We start from the raw sequence: 26,666 nt of genomic DNA on the forward strand, positions 1-26,666 counted from the left end.
TGTCGAGTTGCTATATTACACCTGCTGCAAACTCTGACTAAGCACTATCCCGCCCCTTTAGGGGCACATTTTTCTGTGTTGTCAGACACAGTACAGCCGCAACACAAAACTGGCGCAGACACTTTACATGTGTAAGCAGATTACACATTCTTTGTAGAGCAAAGTCAGACAAAAAACTTTCATGGCCAGTTTAATAGATCTGGGCCATTAATTTTAAAAATAAAAAACATCCATTGAATTGTTCAAAAATATTAGGGAAACGCAAGTCAGTTTCAATATGTGGGGAATGATCAGGTACAATATTGATATTATGCAGTGAGCTGATTAAATAACCACGTAAATCAATAAAAACTAAATTACAAAATCACTTTCACATAAAAGCAGGAAACAGTATTGAGATTGTTGGACCTGTCTGTATGGTTTCTCATTGTTTTACTGTTTCATATCATTATTACATGTCAATTATAGAAGATTATGACAAATGAAAAACGTCATTGATTTGATGGATATATATATCCTTTTTGTGCCTACTATTCCTCTGCTGTTTGATGTAAATGTACATTGACCTGATAAGATTACCATTTAACATTGGCAGGATAATGTTTTAACCCAATCTTAAAGGGGTTTTATAGTTTTACTTTATGCTTAACATTCTCTAGATATTATTTTATTATCTCTGAATGAAAGGTTTCTTGTTTACATAGCCCATAGGTAGCTAGTCCTGCTCTCAGATGAGAAGTGGATACACTCTAAGCTGCAAATTGGACTTGATCTCTGATACGTCAAGAAAAGTTACTCAACCTCTTCACATGCTCCAGTGGTACATTATAATGAATACTGTGTAAATACGCTGTATATTACAGAAATGGTAGAAACAATCAGACCATTTAGGGTAAAAGTACCCTAGAGGGTTAAAGAATAGTAAATAACTGATAAAAACAGTAAAAATCACAAACACGTTGGCTATCACCGTGTCCCAAACTGTCAGATCTATCAAAATATAAAAACTCCTGACTGTCCAGGCTTCAATCTAACACACCTCTGTTCCCTATGATATCCTTTCAAACTGGATCGCTACATCTTTAACCCCTACTTCTTCGGGGCATCATATCACACCTAAAGATATCTATATCCTTTCTACAAACGCAGGAGAACCTAGGACTGTTGGGAATTCTGTTTAAAATTGTATGGACTTGAAGAAGGAAGCATTACGCCCCGAAACGCGTCGTCCTTTTATGAAATAACGTACTTCGATCAGTTGAGAAGTGCGGTCATACGTCCTGTTTTTTATATCCAGTACCATTGATCTTATATCCCCACCTCTACGGAACCGGGACACAGGACTTTGCAGCTATTTCTCATTCCACTGTCCTGATTCGGTATATCCGAGATCTAGCATATGTATATTCATTCACTGGACCTTTGATGCGCTGTGTTTCACCGATATTGTTTTTTTTTTATCACTGTTTAAAATATAAAAACTGTTATTCCTGGTGGTTAACCCCAAAACTGAAGATAGCGCCCAAATGTCCGAAACCCTACTTTTGCACCATTTTACATTTCATGAAAAATTTTAAAACGTCAGTTCAATTACATCTTACACTGCTCCTTACACCAAAGCATGAAAAAGTTATTAGCATCAAAACATAGAAAAACTATTTCTTTTTGTACACATTTGGGCACATTTATCAAGTGTATGAAAGTCAGAATATATCTAGTTGCCCATGGCAACCAATCACAGCTCAGCTTCCTTTTAACCAGTGCTCATGAATATTTTAAAGGGGAGCTGTGATTGGTTGCCATGGGCAACTAGAAATATTCTGACTTTCAGACACTTGATAAATCTGCCTCATTGTTTTAATATTTGAAAATGTGTTAAAACACAATAAAACCTATATAACTTTGGTATCACCGTGATCATACCGCACAAAAGAATAAAGTAGTAAAAACTGATCCCACAAGAAGTGACCGCAATGTGTTTTTTTGTCAATTTCACCACATTTGGATGTTATTTTCAGCTTCCCAATACAGAGTGTGAATCAATAAAATGTGTAAAATTTGTTACGCAGAAAATAAGCCCTCACACAGCTCTGTACGTGGAAAAATTAAAAAGTTATAGATTTTTGAAGGTGGAGAACAAAAAAATGAATGAAAAACGCTGTATCCTGAAGGGGTTACAGAAAATCTGCCTGCTCCATGGACATGTGGTTTATTGTTCCAAATTGAATGAGAGCTTTCCACGGCACCAATTAAAACAATCAAACATTTATACTTACCAAGATGTGAGTCCGATGAGGCCCAACAGATCCCGCACCAGCACCTCTTCGTGCATTTCTGTAAGTGAAATTGGGATAATACCCTGGTTTCAAAGTGCATTGTGCATAAAACTGAGCCTATAAAATGTATTATAAAATGTGCATCTTCTGTGAGATGTATGTGTATCAAATGTAAATGTACAAGTCAATATTAATGCATATTTATTCTTATGATATAATGGAAGCACATTTTTAATTCGGGGCATATCCCTAAGCTACCAAATTATACTGTACTACAAAGCAACTTAAAAAACAACAGCTTTCTGCACTGAATATGCTTCCTTATGCCTCTGTATTTCTAGCAATAGTGTAGTCTGAATTCTGCTTCCTTTTCTATTTACAAACTGACTCATAAAATTTTCAGTCATCTCTGTAACAAAATACATAGCCTATAGCCTTATATTGTTAGAGAAAGAGAATGTCTCAATTTAATTAACTGTCCTGGTGCCTGTAATGTTCAATCAAAATAACATGTAGAATGGAAACCCGGGAGGAAAGGAAAATTACTCATATACTCAACAATTTATGCAGACTCCTATCCCTCATTTTAATACCTGACAGAGCAGAGAACTACATTTCTGTATTGCAATATCAATTTGCATTTACTATTATTAGAATACATATTACGGAGCGGTGGATCTATCCGTGTGGTACTGATTTCTATTATAATAGGAACTAAACTTTGAGGTATGCATTAGGTAAAATGAAAGGTCTCATGCTCTCCATCTTGGCTGTCCATCAGTGGTTTGCTTGGATTAATGATTAACTAGGTCATAAAACATATTTTCCATAAAAAGTCAATTTAGGAGGTGTAACCAAAAATAAGCATAAATTTTATAGTCCTAAGGAATACTCTGTTATCATTGAATAACCAACAACGCATAAACGATGGATATATGTAAGCCGATGACAAGCAGACCCTGGCACAATAATTCTGGTATCTAGTCTGGAAAGGATCCAATGCAAATGATCTAAAAAGCACGTTCTAATATCCACTGATAAATCCTAATTAATTGATACGAAATTTTAAGGCTGCAGATAAACATTGAGAATTATATAAGAAATGCAGACTTGCTGTTCAATAATGAATGAAAAATGAAGTTTTTTTAATGCACAATACATTTTTTTTTTAATAAAGACTTTAAGTAAAACACCAGAAGCAGTGGTAACCTCATCAATTGCTGCCACTCCTATTCTAAAGTTGTTTGGGTCCCTTAAACTCTCTGCCTACCAGTCCCTCTCAATACACAGTAAATTATACAATAATTGTATGAGAAACAGTTTTCCATACGTAAATTGTGATCTCCAATATCAGTGGCCGTTTGTCCATTGTGTGTCCAGTCAGGAATTCCCAGACTGAACCTTGTATCATTGGACTGAACTGACATGCTGAGTTATGATATGAGATACAGTCCAGGAAATGCAGCCAGTGGTGCAGATTTTTTCTCAGCCCAAACTCACTAGTCGGTATTACAGTAGTAAGGTGACTACTGTATGGCTTATTCAATAAAGTTTATTACCATTCACAGCTTTCTAGAGACGTTCTTCAGACACTGAAAGTGAACATAAACAATATAGAAACTAAGTGAATTGATCCAAAATATCACAGCTATAATTTACATAGACATAAAGGGTATAATACAATGGGAAACATGCAGTGCAGTATATACATATGGTACATAACATCATCATAAAGGGATGTTAGAAGTCACAATGATGAATATTTGAGAATAGGATTATGTTTTATTATGTCTATCCACTAATCATATCCACCTATTTGCATGTTTCTCCATACAGTACAGGCCGCCACCATAATGTATATCTAGACCACCGCCATGCTGCATATGCAGTCCCCACATAATTGGATAATACACAGCCTACCCCATATTTCTGCAAAGTCCCCCTACTAAATTTATATCAAGGATGTGGCCATTAATAAAATAATAAAATGAATACTTACCTTCCTGTTTCCATGCAGATGCAATCTCCCTTCTTTTCTCTGCTCTTTTATCAGTTTGCGTCTCTGTGAGGGGATGTGGTCGGCATTTGCTGATGTCATCACATGCCATACAGGTCTGTTCTATGCCACTGCGCACATCAATGGCATCTGTGAGACACAGATACCATTGATACTTCTCACAATTTATACACTTGCCAGTGGTAGTGCGTACTTGTGGTGGATCATTCAGGTGGAAATGGGAAATTCTGCCACCTCCCTCAGGGCTTGTTTACCTGCCGCCTGAGACGTGATCTTCAGCCCTGGGCCCTGGGTGTTGGTAAAGAGAATAGCACTAAATTAGTGAGAAGTCAATAAGTCCAACGTCAAAACAAGAGTGAAAAATGATCCAAAGTCAGGCAACAAGCAAACAATCAAATAGATGGCATGAGACAAAGCAGCATAGACAGGTCAGGATGTCTGGAACCAGGGAAACTATATAGAAGGCTGATGGAAAAGTAGGTAAAAGCTGGGATTATTCCTAGCCTACTTCATACCATCACTACCCAATGTGACAGACAACCCAAATAATCTTCAAATTGTAGTTTTAAGTGATGATTTAATTTATTAAAGAAACAATGATGTTCAGTGCTATTTGCTTTTGTGTAAATAAATGAATTGCCTTCTTACTGGGTCCAGTTTCGCCAACCAAATGCAGGCATGGTTACTGACTGACTGAAATAGACTAGAAGCGTATATGATGCCATAAGATGCCACAGCTGAAAGACATAGCCATTGAAATCTACCAGACTGGAAAGGGTTAACTTCTCAGCATTGGCCAGTGTGACAAATATTCTACCTGATGTGTAGTGACTGATTCAAGAGGTCAAAAAAGGAGGGTGAAGGGCAATTTAGGGGCTGCAGACCTAACTTTTAATAATATTCTGTGGACTGGTGAGTTAATGGTAGGACCTTTTCGAAGACTTGGGCCTGTTGCATTTGGCATAAAGCTTTCACATCATTTTACCATAGGAACGTCATATCAGTAATCATACAAGTTGGTGGAAGTATGATGCCCGGGCTGCTTTTCTTCTGCAGGGCCTGGTTGCGTTGTCTGCATTTATGAAAACATTAATTCTTTTTCAATCAAAGATCCTAAAAGAAAATATCTGCCTATGCATTTAAACACAGTTGAATCATACAACAGGCCAATGGACTGACGCACACCAGAAAGTATGAATATCTAAACTGAAAAAGAATTAGGATTTTGGAGTGGCCAAGATAAAGTCCTGACTTAGCTGGTAGCTTATAACTACCAGAAAGCATAACACTGACAAACACAAAAATAGTATAGGGCAGCTAAATGTAAAAAAACCTGAAACATTTCCTTATTTATTATAACAGTTATTTCTAATGTTCGGCATCTAAAAATATTGGAGTATTGTACACTGTATCCATTATTTATGTGACATCTGCCACAATACAGCATGTCTGGCTAAATGAGGGAAAACATATTACTTGATGATAGCTAATAATTGCAAATGAAGCTTTTACATGCCATTTAGGCAGTAGCAATTAGCATGTATGCATCCCATGAGAAATCCATCATGCAAAGATAGAAACTCTAAAAATAACCAGAGGAAGACCTGTAGCAGTTTCATTTTGCTATGGATTGGGCTTGAGGCTTGGAAAAAGAACTTGTTTATAAAATGTTCTCTATAAATGGTCATAATGTGAAATGATAGCAAAAATGATGTGTCAGTGACACAATATGGAATATGTTGGACTGTTTGTGAAGAAATATCAACTATTGTGTACTTTCAATCTATGAATTATGCAACACTCTGCATTCCTTCAAGTGCATTACCACTACAAAACCTAGTGGTGTAGATTCATTAAAGTAAAGGCACAAGGACGCTTTACAGTTAATGGGGAGATTTATCAGGGCTTTAATTCCAGTTTTATGGCGCACAAGCCCTGATATAATAATATGATCCTTCCTACAATTTACAATATACACAATCTCCCCATTTGGTCTCTGAAAAAAATACCTTAGCACCTTCTAAAAAAAATTACAGATTAAAGCACTTGGGGGAATCCGGACTGACTTTGGTTTCCTCCAGTTCTCCCAACTGAGAAGCCTGGTGACCTGGATATCAATATTGCTTCCCGGTCAAAAATATTGCTAATATATTCATAGATTATACCTTCAATATCAGATAGATGGGGGATCTCATTGGGATACACTAGATATAGAACAGGAAGAAGAACATTCCCTGTGTAGTGGTCAGATCATGTTACTGCAGATTTGTTCCCATTTATTTGAATGTCAACTGAGATGCAATAACTTGTTCAACCACTACACTAAGGCCTCATGCACATGAATACACAGCTGGTTGCTAGAGGGAGGGGGTATAAGAGCTTGGTCATGGTGGGGCGAGGAGGATTAAGGGCTAGGTCACGGTGGGGTGAGACACACCGTTTGCTCACTGCACTGTGACCGGGTGCCTTTATGGGGACGGCCATATAACTGGCCTCCCCATGCGGTCGTGTTCATGGGACCTAAGGATGTTACTGTCTGATTCCTGTTCAATTCTCTGTTTGATAGGGGATGCTGGGTAACCAATTCCATGGATATATTTTAGTTCAGAAAACCCCTTTAAGGTTTAAACTAAAGCTTTCCAATTTAAACATTGAGTAAAACCCTCAAGGCAAATTTATGTTTCACATTTGCTAGGTTTGCATTGCCCAAATTTATTCATGTTACCTAGCAACAGGCACAGCAGGCAGTAAGTAACAGTGCCAGAGCACCTTTCTCCTGTGGTGACTGGCATGGTCACAAGCACATCCACAAATGTAAAAATAAACTAAATGTATTTGTACCTAGTTTTCCATTTAACCTAATAGAGGAAAATACACAGAAGTTACCTGATGACATGGAGAGATAAAGTTAAGCAGCTGATCCTTTTAATGTACAGAAGAACTACTGTAGAAGTGTTCTGCACACACGTACCCTCAGCAATATATTGTGGCCAGCCTGACATAAAGCTACATATTCAAACTTCTGAATTAAAAAAACTGCATAAAACACCCAGTTTAAAAGTAACTGGGAAACATTTGTACTCAGTAAATGAAATCCCACGTCTCAGAAATCCCAGATGAACGCTAAAGAATTGACAGCATTAGAACACATACATTGCGCATTTCACAAGGATGTCGCCTACTCATTGCCGTCATCAGCTTGTTTAGAGGTTTCTGCTTTTTCAGGATTGATGCAGCATCAGAAGGGAAGAGCGGCACAAGAAAACTTTTATATATACATGATCTATAATACACATTACCTGCAATACCACAGTGTTTAAAAAGGTCACAATTCCTGGTTTGCTATAAGTTTTTTAGCATCAAAACTGTTATAAAATGCTCCATATACCCCAACCATAACCTTATGTGCCTTTACTGTAGTGCAAGGTAAGCCTGGCAAATGGTGGCACAAATGAAAAAGGTGTGGAGAAACTGTAATAAATGTCATGTCATTTCTGTCTCGTTATCTAAATTAAGAGCAACACTTATAATTCTGTCTTGTTACATAACTTCATTTATACATTGTTCGTATCCACTGGTTATCACTTATAACTATAAGGCAAGATTATTCCCCATATCAGTGTGTTGTAAAGTATAATCTGGATAATGGAACACTGGTGGCCTCAGCAGGTCTATTACAGTCACTGCATGTTTAAAGTAATGCCTGTAAAATGTTAAAATGAAACTCTGCTTTATAAAAAATGAATGTTAAAATTTAAGCTTTGTCTTATAACATTCTTTAAGGTTAAATCATGGAATTGTAGCAGTTGTTAAGTAAAATGTTATTAAACTATTGCTTTCATTTTCTGAAATGTAAGACTGGTGAGGGCACGGCCATCATCTTCCTTCCTATCCTACTGCTGCTTAGCATGAAAAACAAAAAAGATGCTTTGGGCATTTGTGTGGCCATTAAAGCGTATATACACATTGGCACAAATGATTGAGATTTTCCATACATCATTAATGCACCACAGTTATGGTTTGTACTGGGCCAAATTATGTCCAAGATGTAATCAAGAAAATAATAATGTTAATGTGGGAGATATATCATTGGTTTTGCTGGGCTTTTTAGGCTTACAAAAAGTTTTTGCAACTTTTTGAAAGAAAAATCCCAGATACATATTTAGCATAAAAACATTTATCAAAGGGCCAAACCCACTTTAACCCCATAGCGCAATAAGACGTACCCTTACGTCTTGTTGTGCATGGGGGGAGTATGAAGAGGGCTCTTCATACTCACCGGATGCTTGCTTCAAAAGGAGGCAAATCGCCTGTCGCAATTTGCACATTATAATAGATGGTGTGCAAAATCCCCATATACTACCATACTGTAGTATGGCAGTATATGGTAGGATCAATCGACAACCTAGGATTAAAGTACCCTATGGAGTCTGAAAAATAGTAAAAAATAAAAATAAAAAAAGTTAAAAAAAATTATAGTAAAATAACCTAAAAATTCAAATCACCCCCCTTTCCCTAGAACTGATATAAATATAAATAACCCATAAAAATCATAAACACATTAGGTATCGCCGCGTCCAAAAATGCCCGATCTATCAAAATATAGTACAGTCTTAAAAATAGAAGCATTGAAAAAGTCATCAAAAGTCATAAAAAATCACACCCACAGCTCTGTACACCAAAGTACAAAAAAGTTATTAGTGCCAGAAGATGGCAAAATGAAGAATTTATTTTGTGCCCGAGGTTTTAATTTTTTAAAATATATGAAAACATTATAAAACCTATACAAATTTGTATCCCCGTGATCGTACTAACCCAATGAATGAAGTAGACCTGTCATTTGGGGCACACAGTGAAAGCTGTAAAATCCAAACCGACAAGATATGGCGCAAATGTGATTTTTCATCATTTTCACTGCATTAAGAATTTTTTCCTGCTTTCCAGTATACGGAATAGAATATTAAATACCATCACTAGCACAATTTGTTACGCGGAAAACAAGCCCATACACAGCTCTTTATATGGAAAAAATAAAAAAGTTAGAGAGTTTTGAAGGGCTTAGTCGTTAAGGGGTTAATGAATCTGACTAGCAGCGATGCTCCAAAGACAGACATAGAACTGTCCCAAGGAGCCGGCCCAATGATACATTTCCCCCTATGTCTCTGTTTTCTACTGTGAAGAATTCATGTGTGACCTCATTGTCATGCAGACAGTACATAACTAGAATGCTTTATCTGTGTTTCAGATACTTAAAACCCGATGAAGACAAGAAATCAAAACACAAAACTGCAGTGAAAAAGAAGACATTAAATCCCGAATTTAATGAGGTAACTGTGCAATTGGATTGCAGGTCCTTATGTCCTTATGTCGAATCTTGTAACAGCTTGAATCTCAAACCTTTCTAGTTCACCCTTTATTTCCATCCACAGCCTCTTCTGCTGCTCAAAGAGCCACACTGTGGCACTACAATAGACCTGGTGGAGGACATTCCTGCCAGTTGACTGTTCCTTCATCCCAATTCCACTTTTTCTCTTTGTTTCTTTTGAAGTGCCCTCCATCCACATCTATGCTCCCTCTAAACCAGCTGACTTCTATCGCCCCCCCCCCATGCACTGCCAATGCCAATATAAAGTCATTACAAACAGTGTGAACTTTTTTAAGTGTTTATTTCTGTCAATGTTTATGATTATGGATTACAGTCAAGGCAAGCCCTAAGGTCATTATCTCAAAAGATTAGAATATCATATGGGACCAACTGTATAAAATTTTTTGAACTCAGAAATGTTGGCCAAATGAAAAGTGTGTACAGTAAATACACTCGATACTTGGTCGGGGCTCCTATTGCCTGAATGCGGCATGTCATAGAGGTGATCAGCTGATGGTACTGAAGAGGTGTTATGGAAGTCCAGGTTGCTTTGATAGTAGCCTTCAGCTTGTCTGCACTGTTGGGTAGTATGAATTTGTAGAATTAATTAGAATGAATATCTTAAAAGCACATTTTTGCCCATAACACAGGGAAACATATTCCTAACATCGTAACCAAAAATGTAACTACAATGAGAAACAAATGCAGGAGATACACCTAATATATCTAGCCTCTAATATATCTCCCTCATATTGTGGCCTCTCTCATATCCCTTCAAATTGTGGCACCCTTTCAACTCCCCCTCATATTGTGGCCCCCTCTCATCTCTACCTCTAATATCTGTCCCTCATATTGTGGCCTCTCTTACATCCTTCTCATATTGTAGTCCCCTTGTCAACCCCTCATTTTCATCCCTTCATCTCCCCCTCATAGTGTTGCCCCCTCTTAGCTTGCCCTCATATTGTGACCTCTCTCCTCTTAATTTTGTGACCCCAAATCTCTCCTACAGATTGTGGCCCCCCTTGTCTCCCTCCCATATTATAGTACCATTGTCTCCCCCTCATATTGTCACCCCCCTCATTTGTGGTCCCCTCATGTCCCTCTCATATTGTGGTCCCTCCTCTCCCCCTCATATTATGGCCCTTCTCATCCCCCCACATATTGTGGCCCATTGTCTCCCCCTCATATTGTTGTCTATCATCTCCTCCTCATATTGTAGCCCCTTCTGATCTCCCCATGGTATTGTGGCTTCTTCATCTCACCCTCACATTGTGGCCACTTATCTCCCCCTTATATTGTGGGCAGCTCTCATTTGTGGACCCTTCATCTCCCCCTGATATTGTGGCCTGTTGTCTCCCCCTGATATTGTGGCCCCTCTCATCCCCCCTCATATTGTAGCCCCTCTTATCCCCCCTTAATTTGTGGCCATCTCATCTCCCTGTCATATTGTGTTCTTTCTCATCTCCCCCTAATTTGAGGCCCCCCTCATCTCCCTCTCATAGGATGGCCCCTTCATATTGTGGCCTCTCATCTCCCCTTCATATTGTGGCCTTTCACCTACCCCTTATATTGTGCCCCCTTCTCATCTCCCCCTCATTTGTGCCCGTATCACATCTCCCCCTTTATAGTGTAGGTCCCCTCATCTTCCCCTTGTATAGTGACCTCCATCATCCCCCCATCTTATTGTGGCCCCTCTGATCTTCCCCCTCTTAGTGTGACTACCTCTCCTCTTTGCATTTAAAAAAAATTAAACAGGTACTCGCCCTTCCACATTCTCCAGTTGCTCTCCTCTTCTTTCTCTGCTGCTCTGTACAACATTTTAGCAGGCAATGACAGCAGCAGAAAAGCACATTGATGTTGTGGGGAGCTCACAGCTCATTCCATCAGCAGGGGGCAGAGTGGCAACAGGTGGGTGCATTCACCAGTGGGTCAGTCCTATCCTGGGCAGAATTAGTATCGTGGTTTCTACCTCAGAAAAGTGAATTCTAAAATCTACCCCAACTTGTGACATTTCATTTTGGAACATTTAGATGTAGGTACGGCAGGAGACGGGCTTGATTTTACATGGGATGAGGCATGATTAAGATGTACCAAATTTCACCAACACTTTGTCTTAAAATTAAGCTTAGGCTATATTCACACTAACGTGTGTCTGCCATACCGTAGCACAGTGGGCACACGTTGGCGTCGGGGAGAGGAGGAGGGGGTGAGCACCGCCCACCCCCACCCCTCTCCATAGAGAAACATGGGGCACGGCGCCGTATTTCGGGGAAAGATAGGACATGTCCTATCTTTCTCCCGGCTACGGAATGGTAAGGCAGGAACGGTAAGCCGTTTAGGGGGGGGCGTATATATGTCGTATATATATGTCGGCCATATATACACACCCCGATACGGCAGTGCGAATGTAGCCTTAAGTGAATTAATACTTGGTATAATCCTCACATCCATCAGTCTGCTAGTGCATTTTCATAGGCCTCATGCACTAAAACGTGTGGACTTCACAGAACGAAAATATTGGACCTGCTCACCTGTCTATGAGTCTATGACAGGAATAAAGCCTGCCCAAACCTTAAACACAGGCAAGTTATGGGGTCTGCTCTGAGTTCTGCAGCTTGAAAAGTCAGCGCCTACACGGGGCTGAGTAAAGCACAACCTTGTGTATGACCCATAGAAATACATAGAGATCTGCTAGCCATTGAAAAAATAAGTAGTACACATCCCAAAACAACATTAGCTGCTAAATCAATGACTAGTACTTGCCTCCACACTACATTTATGTGAATGAGGCCTAATAAGGAATATCATCTCAGTTTTTAAGCAAGAAATAAAGGGCATGTAAGTCATGGAAATTATTTGTCAGTTTCTCAGCATATAAACCTTTCTTCTTCCTTTCTCTTTTCAGGAATTTTGTTATGAAATTAAACACAGTGACCTTGCAAAAAAGACCTTAGAAGTTACAGTATGGGATTATGATATTGGAAAATCAAATGACTTTATAGGTAAGTGATATAAATGCTCGAAGAGAAAAAAAAAAGAGTACTGTATTCTGAAATAAAAACTATTGCTTATTTATCGGGGATTATTATATGATGGTATTAATAATAACCTGAAAACGCAACTGAATTCTTGTTCTGTTAAAGTATTTTTCTTCATTCAATAGGTGGAGTTGTTTTAGGTATCAATGCAAAAGGAGAACGTCTTAAACACTGGTTTGACTGCCTGAAAAACAAAGACAAGAAAATTGAACGCTGGCACACTTTAACAAATGAGCTGCCGGGAGCTGCCCTAAGTGACTGACCTGAGAGCGCCACTGTGTGTTGTGGTGGCACAGATGTAATGGAACAAGACACAAGCTATGCCTTTGCTCTTACCAGTTTACTATGACCATGCAAAAGTGAAAAGATGACTAGGAATAATTTGCCTGCTATGCTTTTATTAGTACATTGAGCTGTAATAGTGCCAATCAGGGTAAAAGCATTCAACACACCTCATCCAAAAAACAGCATCAGCTTCCTATTTTGGGAATTACATAGTGGGAACCTTGAACTTGTGATATATGGCTTTTCTATCTGTCGGGAGGCTACATATTTTGCTCATGTTAATTTAAACTTCGCCATTCAATAGGTCTGAATGCATGAGCAGTGAAATGTGACAGACACATTGTAATCCGTAGTTTGTGACGGAAACGTTTTCACTGCGATGCTGCTGGGATGCAAAGTAGCAGATTATATAACACATAGAAAGAATATATCCCATGATTACTGTATCCTGGTTTGCACTATTACATTTAAAGGGTACATAGCTTTTCAACAAACTCTGCAGAAATCATTAGTGCAGTGAGCGTACGTGAGGAATAACACCGTTTCTGGTCATTATGTGACTTGTAGTCTCTACACTCCCTGTGAGGTTGAAGTCCACTCTGAGCTGGTAGGTGGAGGCCTAGCTGCTATGATACCCCTCTCCAACACCCTTCATTCAGCTGCTATGTCATCTGACACCTTATTGAGATTCCTTTTGTTTTACCAGCAATTGAATTTAGAAAATAATTCAGAAAGAATCTATTTTTTTCAGAGAAGGGGGAAGCAAGACCCAAAGTATGTGGAAAAAAATACTTTTATTCAATCATATATCATAAAAAGTTTCTTGTGTTCATTTTTACTATTGATTTATGCAAAGTTTGTTGATACGTTACTGACCATTTAGAAGGGAATGTATCACAAGTTTTGACTATACAGGCTGCAGCCAGTGTTAGGTATTGTCCCTTAAGATCATTGCAATCATACCTTTTCTGGGTGTTGTAAGTAGCAGCAGGACTGTAAAAAGTGAACTTTTAATCCAGGTTTGCAGCTCCTGTTAGTGTTCTGGGCAGGTATTTCTGACTGAAGAGCTTTCTGCTCTTCGCAATGAATTGCTCACAGCTCTCTGCTCTGAGTCGCTGCTGTAAGTACCAAAATCCTGATACAGATCCTACTCATAGCTGAAGGGAGGGACGGTGGAGAAGTAATGTGCAGGAAGCGGAAAGCTCTTCAGCCCCTGCAAGAGCTGCAGACGGGGGTTATAACTTTAGTTTTCAAAGTCCTGCTGCTACTAACAACACACAAAGGTAATGTTACACAGATCTCCAGGGACAATACTTAACATTGTCTGCAGCTTTGTATGATGAAAACGGAAAAATATTTCCTTTAAGGTGATAATACCTTTTCTGCACAGTAGCACACTGAGAACCTCATGTGACATTCCTAGTTTTGACTAAAGATATTCTTATATATGCTGATAATTGTTTACAATCACATCACATACCATCAGGGATCTTAGTAGGTACATCTTCTTCTGTTGTAATATAATATGTTTATACTAAAGGAAGATGCTGATTCACAGGGTTACCTTAATAGTAGGTACAAATAGTTGTTTTCAGGAAAAAGTCTAGTGCATTGAATTAATAATCTATCAAACATTGTACCTTGTAGTTTAAATTGAAAGATGTGAAGAGTAGTTGATATATTTTGGTATTGGATATCGATTGTCTTAAAAACTTTTCCAGAGGCAGATTACAGGCTTATAATTTTGCTCCATAGTTTTCCTCTTTGATACTGAAATTCTGTCCATTTGAAATGAGAAGAATTAGAAATATAAATACTAACATCTGTGTTGGAGATAGTAGAGAGTGTTATTTTTTCTAGCAAAATGACACTTTTTCACTATGTCACTGTCACTATGACAGAACCCAATGGACATCATTGCTTATAAGGAGGGTCCATCAGCCGCCGTTAGTATTCATCAGTGCGAAAGATCAGTCACAGATTTTGCTCTTATAATGGAAAAGAAAATTTGGATTTTCTAGGCTAATGGGAATTAAATGTTCTTGTTTCATCATATTTGTAGATAAAGCCATGGATCTGTTATATGATGGATACCAGGGCACCCAGAAACCCATTAAGTTATAATAGGGTCGATCAGTTTGTATTTTGGTTAACTCCAATTCATAAAAAAGGCTTGTATGTGCCCCCACTAATGACAGGCCCATTTGTGTTAGAGGTGAATTACGTCATTTATCAGTAAGATGAGCAAATACAAAAGGCAGACATTCATGGGAATGCTGGTAACACAACTACAATGTCCATCATAGTGAGAAGTGAAACACATATGATAAATACATCAATTATGTTAGAAAATATGGCTTTTTTTTTACCAGCTACATGGACCATGATGGGCCAAAAGCTTATGATATATTATTTATTTTAACAAATTTTGTGGTCATTCTGATTATAATACTTCAGTGTAATGAATTAACAGTAACATTTAAGCAATGTATTAAAGGGATCCTTCATATTTTTCTATCAAAGGCCTATCCTTAGTTATGGCACACTGTCACCCAGTCATTACACAGAGCACTATAGATCAATGATCTCTGCATAGCCAAGCAAATACAGTTGACCAGTGCTGGAGTCGTGTCTATCCTCAGTATAGCCTATCATAATGATTTGTGAATAACCCCTTTAAAGTCAGGAGTCATAGAAGCTACATTTGAAATATTCCGTACTTATTTATACAATCATATACATGAAGATAAGGTGACATTTTTATTGCAGCTGTTTTGAGCAAAACCAATGGAATTAAAATGGATTAGTTGATACTTTTTCTTCACGCTCTTACCAGTCCTGGCTTTTTCAACTAAATCTGCTATGTCCTTTCTAGCATCACAGTTTGAGTCTTGGACTGAGTTCTAATTTTTCAGAGTTATCAAGGTTCTGTTTACATCCTGCCATGGTTTAAAGTTAAATCACTGCAAAACCATGTAATTACAAGAAAACAGTAGTAAAAAGTTCAGTTCTGTCTTTGATAAGAAACTGATGAAATGAGATGGCATTATGGATGCCCTCCTTCAGGATCCACTGCGCCATCCGTCAAAATAGCAAACAAACTTGCATTGAACTTAAAGGGGATGTACTATGTTGTATTGTTTATCCTGTGGATAAGGGATAAAAATGTGATTAGTGGGCATCCCTGCCCACTAATTTCACTGCTCAGTCAATATACAGTACACTACAGGTTATTTCCCTCAACGACCAGGCCCTTTTTCATTTTTGAGTTTTCATTTCTCACTCACTATCTTCAAAAATGTATGACTTTTTCATGTACAGAGCTGTATGAGGGCTTATTTTCACTTCATCGTGACATTATGTAATATTCCATGCCGTGTACTGGAAGGCAGGAAAAAAATTCCAAATGCAGTGAAATTTGAGAAAAAAATGCATTTGTGCCATTTCCTTGTGGGCTTGGACTTTATGGCTTTCATTGTGAGCCCCAATTGACATGTCTATTTTATTCTTTGGGATGGTACAATCACAGAGATTTCATATTTATATAGGATTTATTAATGTTTTCATGCATTTACAAAAGTTAAAGCGTCCTGTACAAAAATAAAATTCTTCATTTTGCCATGTTCTGGAGCTAAATATTTCATACCTTTGTGTCCTTTTTTACATTTTTTTTTGTAATATTTTTTAGACCCCCTAGAGTACTTTAATGCTAGATTGTCTGATTGATCCTGACATATACTACCATGTTACAGTAATGCAGTATATGGGAACCTTCCACATCATCTATTACAATGTGCAAATAGCATATTGTAATAGAAAGGTTAAAACCAGACAGCCTCAGGTCTTTGTATAACACGAGGCTGTCATGGTAACAGATCGCTGCTCCCTGATGCCCATGATTGTTAATGCCGCCGGCAAAGCTGCCTTGCTGCTAGCACCGATCGAAGGTGTTACTGTTGGGTGTTTGCTGCAATATGCAGCAAATGCTCCCCACTATGATGCAGACTTAGCAAATAAGCCTTCTCAGAAAACCTTCACCCGATGTGTGACATACTGCTAAGGGGTTAATGTGCAAGCTCCACTCTTTCATTCCTTATTGAACACTTGCCCTGTCAATGATACACCTCTTAAGCTTTTCACCATTAATAGCTTATCAGCACTCATCAAGGAGACAACCAGTAGCATTACTGGCAGCATTGTTATGGGGAGAAATATCAAGATCAGTTTATCTGTTGGATTCATACATTAGGGGCCTTTGTTTTGGTTACATACCTCATGTTTAATTTTTATCTTTCCTTTAAATATATATTGTCTGAGGATCACATGACTAAAGTGATACTCAAATAAAGGGAAAGAGTGAAAAACTGTCTTGCATTTACCCCAATATTTAAAGAGCTTTTAATAAATGCTATGTTTATGTACTCTATTAAACCCTACACCTTTTTTCATAAATGTTTACATTCATAACCCAGTTCTCTTATGCGGTTCAGTTTTGGGCCAACTGTTGGAATTTACAAATAAAGAATACTAAAAGCACACCCATCATTTGAGATCATTTTTTAGATTGTGCCTGTGGGGGTTGTAATTGTTTTTTTTAATATACTTCTGCATATTAAAGCTAATCCCTCTCAGAGAGATGCACATTTCAGCATGTACAGTATGTGTCTATGGAGACTGCATGAGCTCACATCTAATCTCCCTGTGTTTGGTCTGAGATGGGCGGATTAACCTCTTCACTTTGAGTTTTATTTTTAAAAATAATGATCATAGCAAGCTACAGCCAGGGAGAGAGAAGAAAGGGTTAACACTCACAGCTGTGTAACCAACAGGAGAGACCCCTCTTCAATCTAGTAGACAGATTTTCCATAGCAACATAGAAGTAACATTGTAACCAAGGGGCACTAAGCTGTCTGTTTCTTTACAAACTATGGAGAATTTCTTAATGAAGTACAGTGAGTAACAAAAGTATTTACATTTTTCACTCTTTGTTTTATTGCTGCCAACTGGTAAAATCTTGTTTGTTTTTGCTCATTAAAAAAACTAATTTATTAAACAAGAATAACTGAAATATTACATGGTCATACGTTTTCAGACCCTTTGCTTAGTATTGAGTAGAAGTACCTTTTGAGTTTTCTTGGGAATGAGGCAACTAGTATTTCACACCTGGATTTGGGAATCCTCTCCCATTCTTTATTGCAAATCCTCTCCATTTCCCTCAGGTCAGTTGGTGAACATTAATGGACAACCATTTTCAAGTCTCCCCAGAGATGATTATTTGTGTTTAGGTCATGGCTCTAAATTGGCCAGTCAAGAATGGGCACAGAGTTGTTCTGAAGCTGCTTTGTTATTTTAGCTGTCTGCTTAGGGTCTTGTCGGTAGGTAAACCTTCGGCCCAGTCTGAGGTACAGATAACTCTGATAGAGGTTTTAATCGAGGATATCTCTGTACTTAGCCAGATTCATTTTTTCTTCCATTACAACCAGTAGTCCTGTCCCTGCAGCTAAAAAATACCCCCATAGCATTATGCTGCCACATGTTTCACTGTTGGGGTTGTATTTGGCAGGTGATAAGCAGTGCCTGGTTTTCTCCACACATACCGTTTAGAATTAACACCAACAAAAAGTTCTATCTTTGTCTTATCAGACCAGATAATCTTATTTCTCATAGTCTGGGAGTTCTTCGGGTGTTTTTTTGCAAACTGTATGCAGGCTTTTATATGTCTCGCACTGAGGAAAGGCTTCTGCCTGCACACTCTGCCATAAAGCCTGACTGGTGGAGGGCTGCTGTGATAGTTGACTTTGTGGAACTTTATCCCATATTCCTACTGCATCTCTGTAGCTCAGCCACAGTTATCTTGGGTTTCTTCTTTACCTTCTCACCTAGGCTCGCCCCCCCAAGATTGCTTAATTTGACTAGATGACCAGGTTGAGGAAGAGTTATGGTCGCCTCAAAATTTCTTCCAGCTTAATTCAGGATTATGGAGGCCACTGGGCTCTTAGGAATTCTTTTGTAACCTTGGCCGGATGTGTCCATTGCCACAATTCTTTCACAGTCTCCGAGCTCCTTGGCAGTTCCTTAGTCCTCATGATTCTTATGTGCACTGACATGCACTGTGAGGTGTGAGGTCTTATATAGACAGCTGTGTAGTTTAATTAAACACAGCTGGACTCCAATGAAGGAGTAGAATGATCTCAAGAAAGATCAGAAGGATATGGACAGAATGGGAGTTAAATATGAGAGTCACAGCAAAGGGTCTGAATACTTATGTGATATTTCAGTTTTTTGTTTAATAAATTAGCAAAAATATCTACATTTCCTTTTTTCTGTCAAGATTGGGTGCAGAGTGTACACTAATGAACAAAAAAAAACAATTAACTTCAATGAAACAAAGAGTGAAAAATTTAACGAAGTCTAAATACATTCTGTACCCAATGTATATTATAAAAATGTTCACAAGATTCCCCACTCACAGAATATCAAAAATCATCTGAAGTGGCTGTTACACTTTAATGTAACTAAACAGCTGAGAAAATTTACATTTTTTTCAGCAATGAATAGTGCAGCTGATACTATAAAATGTTGTATTATACTTTATCGAAGAAGTTCTCTTTCCCATATTTTCCCCGCTCTTGCTACACTTAGCAGTGTGCCTACATAAGCTTTTCCTCTGTAGTCAGACAGACAGCAGAAAGTTTCTAGTAATTTAACTCATTGCAGACACTTGATGAAAGTATCTCCTTATAATGACAAATTATCAATTGAAATATGTTCTAAGAATTTTAGCCTCCTCTTCTTAACCACTGTGAACAGGCATCACCATGTTATAGAGGGTGGGTCCACAGTATAATTTCAATTTGTGGCCTCAAGGAACCCAAGTATGACACTGCTTGACAGGTTAAGAAACCAAATTAAGTAATAATAATTAATCCAAATCATCAAAATGTAGCACAAAATTATGAAATGAAACACATCAATGCTAAGGTGTCAATAGGATTTGAACTATAGTAGATATTCTGTCTGTCTTGCTATTATTTACTTATCAGACTTTGTCCAATGTTTTACATCTTGAAAGAAGATTTAAGTTTTGATTACCATATACACTTGAGTATAGGCCGACCCAAGTATAAGCCGAGGCCCCTAATTTTACCACAAAAACCTGGGAAAACCTATTGACTCAACTATAAGCCGAGGGTGGGAAACGCATAGGTCACAGCCTCTCGCCAGTATATAGCCTGCCAGACCCTGCCCCATAGTATATAGCCAGCACCTGTCCCCCAGTATATAGCCTGCCAGACCATATCCCCCAGTATATATAGCCAGCCCCCTGCCCCATTATATAGCCAGCCGTGGGGGAAGCCGGAAAGGTGAGTTTTGATATATTTTTTTACTCGAGTATAAGCCAAGTTTGGGGTTTCAGCACATTTTTTTGTGCTGAAAAAACTAGGCTTATACTCGAGTATATATGGTAAACATAAAAGTAGATTTAGCAACATAAATATGTAAAATGTTTTCCCCAAAATTAATAAATAACTCCTGTAACTTTTACGCACGTTCTCCGCACAGATGTTAAAAGTTCTCTGTATTGTGCACTATATTACAGAATCATACTTTTGGGAAATCATACAAGATATGTATTACTAAATTATAAAAATACTTTCAATTATAATGTAACACAATGATGTCAGAAAAGCAGAAATCAATATTACTGGTATATCTAAATCTGATAAAATATAGAACTTGTCTTAGTGATAAAAAAAAACTTGTAATGCTCCAAAAAAGCCTCAAACATAGTGAGAAACCTCCCTGTGTTTTTTTACCTCTTGGTTACAGTGAGAAATACTTTTTTTTGGCCAGATGAAGATGTTTAATCTTTCCTCATAACTGAGACCCTCCATACCCCTTATCATTTTTGTGGCTCTTCATTGTACCCTCTCCAGCTCCAGGGCATCCTTTTTATGGACCAGTGCCCAGAACTGGACAGCATATTCCAGGTGAGGCCGAACCACATGCCTTGTATAGTGGTAATATTACATCCCTATCCTGAGAGTCCATACCACTTTTGTTACATAACAAGATCCTACTGGATTTGGAGGCAGCTGATTGACATTGCATGCTGTTATTCAATTTATGATCTACTAGTACCCCCAGGTCCTTCTCAACAAGGGACTCTCCCAGATTTACTCCCCCAAGGATATATGTGGCATGTGGATTATTAGGCCCTAGGTGTATACCTTACAAATAATATAATAAATAAATAATAGTGGGACTAGCACAGATCCCTGAGGTACACCACTTATAACTAGTAACCATTCTGAGTAGGAATCATTAACCACAACTCCCTGGATACTTCAGCCAGTTTTCAATACAAATGCAAACAATTCCAACCTTACTTGACCCAGCAGGCATCTGTGAGAAATAGAGTTGAATGCCTTAGCAAAGTCCAAGAACACAATATCAACAGTAGCTCCTCTGTCCAGGCATCTGCTCACCTCTTCATAGAAGCAGATCAGGTTCTGTCCTTAGTAAACCCATGCTGGCTGTCAGTTATTATAACATCTGATCTCACATACTCCAGTATATAGTCTTTTAATATCCCTTCCAATATTTCCCCACAATGGAAGTTAAGCTTACAGATCTGTAATTGCCTGACAAAGTTCTAGAAGCCTTTTATAAATATTGGCACCACATTTGCCTTGCACCAGTCAATAAGGAATCTTTATTTTAGACAGCGTCACAGCAATAACAGAATTGAGTTCTTTAAGAACTCTGGGGTGTAACTCATCTGGTCCAGGAACCTTGTACACATTTATTTTATTGATCTTAAATTGAATCATGTCTTCATTCAGCCAGTCTAGTATATTACAGTATCTCCACCTTCTCTTGTTATATAGGTATCTCATCTGTTCTGACATATTTTTTTTCGCATTTATATGCTTAAAGAATTTAATTCTTTTGAGAATCTCATGTTTTGCTTCTAGTTAGTGATCTGTTGTTCAGAGGAGTAATCCCCTCAAAGATTACATAGGTGGCCTGTGTCTACTTGATTGCAAACAATCTTATTCAGACTGGGTTCATATATAACAAAAATGACCTTCAGGTACATTACATATAAATTTATATGGCGGTTACAAACACACCTCTGGATTTTGTTCATTTACTGTACTTTTACCCTAGGCTATAATAAACATCTATAACAGTTATTAAAGGTGTCTGTAATTAAGATTTAATTGTTTATTAGTGAGATATAGACACACAGTACGTGCATAAATATATATGGAGAATGGTGTGGATGGTGATTTTAATCTACTTACTGAAATTAGAAGGTTACACGTCATCAGAATCTCTAAGTAGTGCAGCCTCAGGCTTTGGGGTTGTAAACCTAAGCAGCTTAACTTAGAAATAAGGGACTAAAAATTAGTTTTCACAATTTGATGTACTTAAGCCACTTTTCCACTGCACAGTACTAGCTTTACTTGATTCACTTCAAATTTACACAGTTTGAAGTTTCCACTGCAGGTGGAAATGTGATACCAGAAATGGCAATTTTTACATTGGTGCTCGCTTACAGACAATCCAGTTCTCTTTGAGAATGGATGATTCAGAACAATTACATGCTTAAGTGCTAGGAGAGGTGGCCTTCTAGTACAATTTTGTCTGGCTTTGTAACTAGTCTAAGAAAATGCTGGAACTTTTTACTATGGTAAAATGGACAAAGTGGGCAAAGGCCAGTTACGCCCATTCTATAAATCAGTGGTGGCGAACCTTTGGGCACTCAGACCATCACCCTAGGACAGAGTTCACCAAATAAAGAGACACTTCATTGGCTGTTTTACACTGTGGATAAAAAGGTGTGGACGAAACTGCATTATCTTTGGAGGTCCTCCTGCTGGACCAACCATTCTTCCTGTACAGAGAGACCCTGGAGAGAAGCATCAAGAGTCTGAATTTGCACTCCTTCTTTCTACTTTATTGGTGACCTCAGGGGGCCGATACGATTGAAAGATGTGGAAGAACAGGTAGCAATAAGTTACTGCTTAAAATGCCATGTTGGCACTTCACGGGAAAATATGTGGATTTTGGTTGTAGTTTGGGCACTCAGTCTCCAAAAGGTACACCATCACTGCTATAAATGATAAAAATATACAAAGAAACATGTCCATATACGAATATTGGCATCCTTTTTACCTCCATCTGGACAAGTATATGTCACATACAACAGTAAACACAATAACAGTAAACACAAGATGAAAAAGTGTAACGGACTGTGTGCTTTTTCAACTGCTGGCCAGTGTATATTCAGCGTAGTCCATAATACCCTATGAGGGTGGATTCCATATAGCATCCATTGAATGTAGACCTTGGGCGATCCCTCAGTGATGTCATGAGTGACACACCCTGGACATTGGCAGCAGAAAACCATTGCCAATGATCTCTCACAGGCAGCATGGACGTGCAGGGAGGAGGCAGATCTGCAGAGCTACTTGGGTCATGGAATAGTCTTAGCCTCCGGAGCTCACCGAGGGTACTACGCATCCTGATTAGCCTATAAATAACATAAACTATTACAACAGATTGCTTAGGTTTTAGAAAATAGTACATGATGTATAGAGCTGAGTTGGATTTAGGGAATCTACAGTCTATATCTAAAAAGTAGGTAGATTCCTGAAGGTAGATTTCCTTTAATGCTTCCGCTCTGCTGTTCATGGAGCTTTTATGGCATTGGAAACCTCAGTTTCCAATGCCAACCTCTGTCCATCACATGGAATTCAGCAGAGTGGAAATCATATTAGGAGGAAAGGAGAGAGTCTGTCAATAATCACAGTAAATTGAGAAGGAAGCACTTTGGTTCCAATAAGGTATATCATAAAGTTTCTTGTAATCACTTGTATTATTCATTTGCACAAAATGTTGAAATGTGACTGACCATTTAAGCAAAAGTGTGATTTTCAGAAGTTGAAAAATAGTTATTTACAGGAGTTGAACATCTATTCAATTTTTAGTGGTCTTACATTAGTATATAAGCCAGGGTTATTTTACACAGAACTACCGTATATAGAAATGACAGAATATAATAATATAAAGTTATAATTGTGCTGAACTAGCATAAAAAGATAATGTGATACTCAATAGTAAAAACACAAAATATCCAATGTTTCTATATCTTTCGTTAACTCACCCTTCTTGTGTGAAGCAGCTGTCTAATAAAAGCAGGTTTCTCCTAAAGTTGTATTTTTGTTGGTTTTGGCTTTGCATTTAAAGTCTAAGGGCTAAATTTACAAGAATTCAGGGCCACTCAAGAAACATTTTCTGGGAATTATAGCTTCAAATTCATTTAAGCTATTACAACTGATGCCAATAGCCAAGTATTGATGGTTTTTGAGATAATAAAAAGTTCAGCCCGAATTCAATCACTTTAAGGGCAGGCAAATACTCAATACTATTCATATGTCACAAAGCTAAAAATTACTAATCTGAATTTTACAAATAAAAAATATGCAAGAAAATTCACAATATTCTAGGTAGCAAAACATTATTTTATATTTTATTCATAAAATCCAGTTTTAGTGGTACAGAAAAATACAATTATCTTCTTTGTGATTTTTTTTAATTATACATCCATACTGCAAAGTCTAAAGTTGTAAAAACAAATAAAATATTATACCAAGGAATAACAAATGTTACACTTATGAAATAGATGTAAAAACCATTGAAATGACTGGTATATGCTGCATGTTTTCTGGATTGTGGCGCAGTAGTGTCACTTTTCTAGAAGCCTTTACTCTCTAGTACAAACTCCACATCTTGTCTGAAGTACGTATATTTCTGACAATGCACTGCCTAAGCATAATGTAGTATTTCCATGTCTAATTTCTTTTGATGAAATGACTTTTCAACGTGCTACAAAAAAAAAAAAAAAACATTGAAATCAGCAAATGGAGTGAAAAGACGTCTTTATTTTTGGACATATGGCCTGAATTTTTATTTATTTTTTAAACTAGTAAACAGATATATTGTATGGCGTGAATTGAAAAACTAATTTTTGTCACGTCCTAAATAATTTGTAAAAATTGTGGTACGTACTGAGAATATGCATGATTCTTATTTGAATGCAAACCTAGTGTGCTCAATAAATGAAAATATTAAAAATATGTTGCCTATTTGTCTAATTATAATGGATCTATGGTGTTTACATTGATTCCGGACATTTAGGATTACAGTACCTGCATACAAATGCTTTGTAAAAAAAAAAAAAAAAAGAAAGAAACTTTAAAAATTCTTCCCAGTTTAAAAAAAAAATGATGCCACATAGGATTGTGTGTACAATTCCCACAAACATGTGGCTGTCATTTTTCATTCTCTGCTATATATTTAAAGCCCTTATAAAAATCATAAAAGACTAAAGCAGCATCCCCTTTACTTAAAATGATTAGTCGTTTCTATTTTTTAACTATTGGAACAAATAGGAGCTAGAAGACGCGTTCATAACAACTAGCCTGAGACATCAGTGCATTCAGCAGCCAGTACATGGTCCCTTATAGCGGCAATACAGTTGCCATTGTGGGATTTTCTGGCCTGTAATTGTTGCTTCTCTTCTGATGAGCAGGAAACAATACATATTTTTAGAAGAGGGGATTTCTGCTTTATTCACTTTCTACTGGAGCCTTTTATAACTTACATGTACATAACAGTGCATGCAGAGTGTTGTTGTTATGCAATGACTTGTTAAATGTTTGATACTAATGTTTTGCTACAATGTGAAGGCTGCAGATATATGTCCAAACTGCATCCTACAGACTTTTGTATTTCAGTATTATCTACCCTGTGTATTTTTTGTCTGCTTTGTTAAAATATTTATAAATATGACTAAATAAACTGATTAAAAAGATTGTTGTGATCTGTTTTCTGAAATGTTGAGTGGGAGGGTTTACAATGAAGAACAGCATAGATGTGGGACAGAGAGAGTAGGGAGGGGACATTACAAAAGGTACCATGGAAGGGATAAAGCCTAGATCAGTGGTGGTGAACCTATGGCACGGGTGCCCGAGGCAGCACTCGGAGTCCTCTCTGTGGGCACCAAGGCCATCATCCCAGAATAGAGTTCACCAGACAGGGCTCAAAGAATGCTGGCCCAACAATTCTTCCTGTACATGGGGACCCTGGAGAGAAGCTGCAATAGTCCAAATGCGCCCTCCTCCATTCAACTGTTGCTGAGGCACTATAGCACTTTGCCATAAATAAATGGCGTTTGGTTGAAGTTTGGGCACTCATGATCTAAAAGGTTTGCCATCACTGGCCTAGATGCACCATTTATCTATTTAGCATACTACTTTAACCCCTTAATAACCAGGGCCTTTTTAGTTTTTGTATTTCTATTTTTAACTCCCCCCCCCCCTTCTATCTTTAGCTTTTTATTTTTGCATGTAAAGAGCTGCAGTGAATGCAATGAAATTGATGAAAAAATTCATTTGTGCCATTTTCTTGTGGTTTTCAGCTTTTCTGTTTTTTATGTCTCTAACTATGCGCCCCAAATGACATGTCTCCTATATTCCTTGGGTCGGTACAATCACAGGAATAGAAAATTTATACAGGTTTTATAATGTTTGTTTTTTTACTATTTTTCAGACCCCTTAGGGTACTTTAAACCTAGGTTTTCTGATTGATCCTACAATATGGCAGTATATGTG

The 26,666-nt window shown here is 37.8% G+C and overlaps 1 protein-coding gene across 2 annotated transcripts in view; it reads left to right on the forward strand.

Annotated features, from left to right (window-relative positions):
* The window catches only part of DOC2B (double C2 domain beta), a 452,434-nt gene extending 426,560 nt beyond the window's left edge, over positions 1–25,874 (forward strand). For both annotated transcript variants that reach the window (XM_072136265.1, XM_072136266.1), the window contains 3 exons: positions 9,539–9,620; positions 12,564–12,660; positions 12,822–25,874. In XM_072136265.1, coding sequence (XP_071992366.1) covers positions 9,539–9,620; positions 12,564–12,660; positions 12,822–12,958 — 316 coding nt within the window. In that variant the 3' untranslated portion in view covers positions 12,959–25,874. The remainder of the gene's footprint in view (positions 1–9,538; positions 9,621–12,563; positions 12,661–12,821) is intronic.
* The last annotated feature ends 792 nt before the right edge of the window (positions 25,875–26,666 follow it).

This window comes from Engystomops pustulosus, chromosome 2, assembly GCF_040894005.1.
Source record: "Engystomops pustulosus chromosome 2, aEngPut4.maternal, whole genome shotgun sequence".
Lineage (NCBI taxonomy): Eukaryota > Metazoa > Chordata > Amphibia > Anura > Leptodactylidae > Engystomops > Engystomops pustulosus.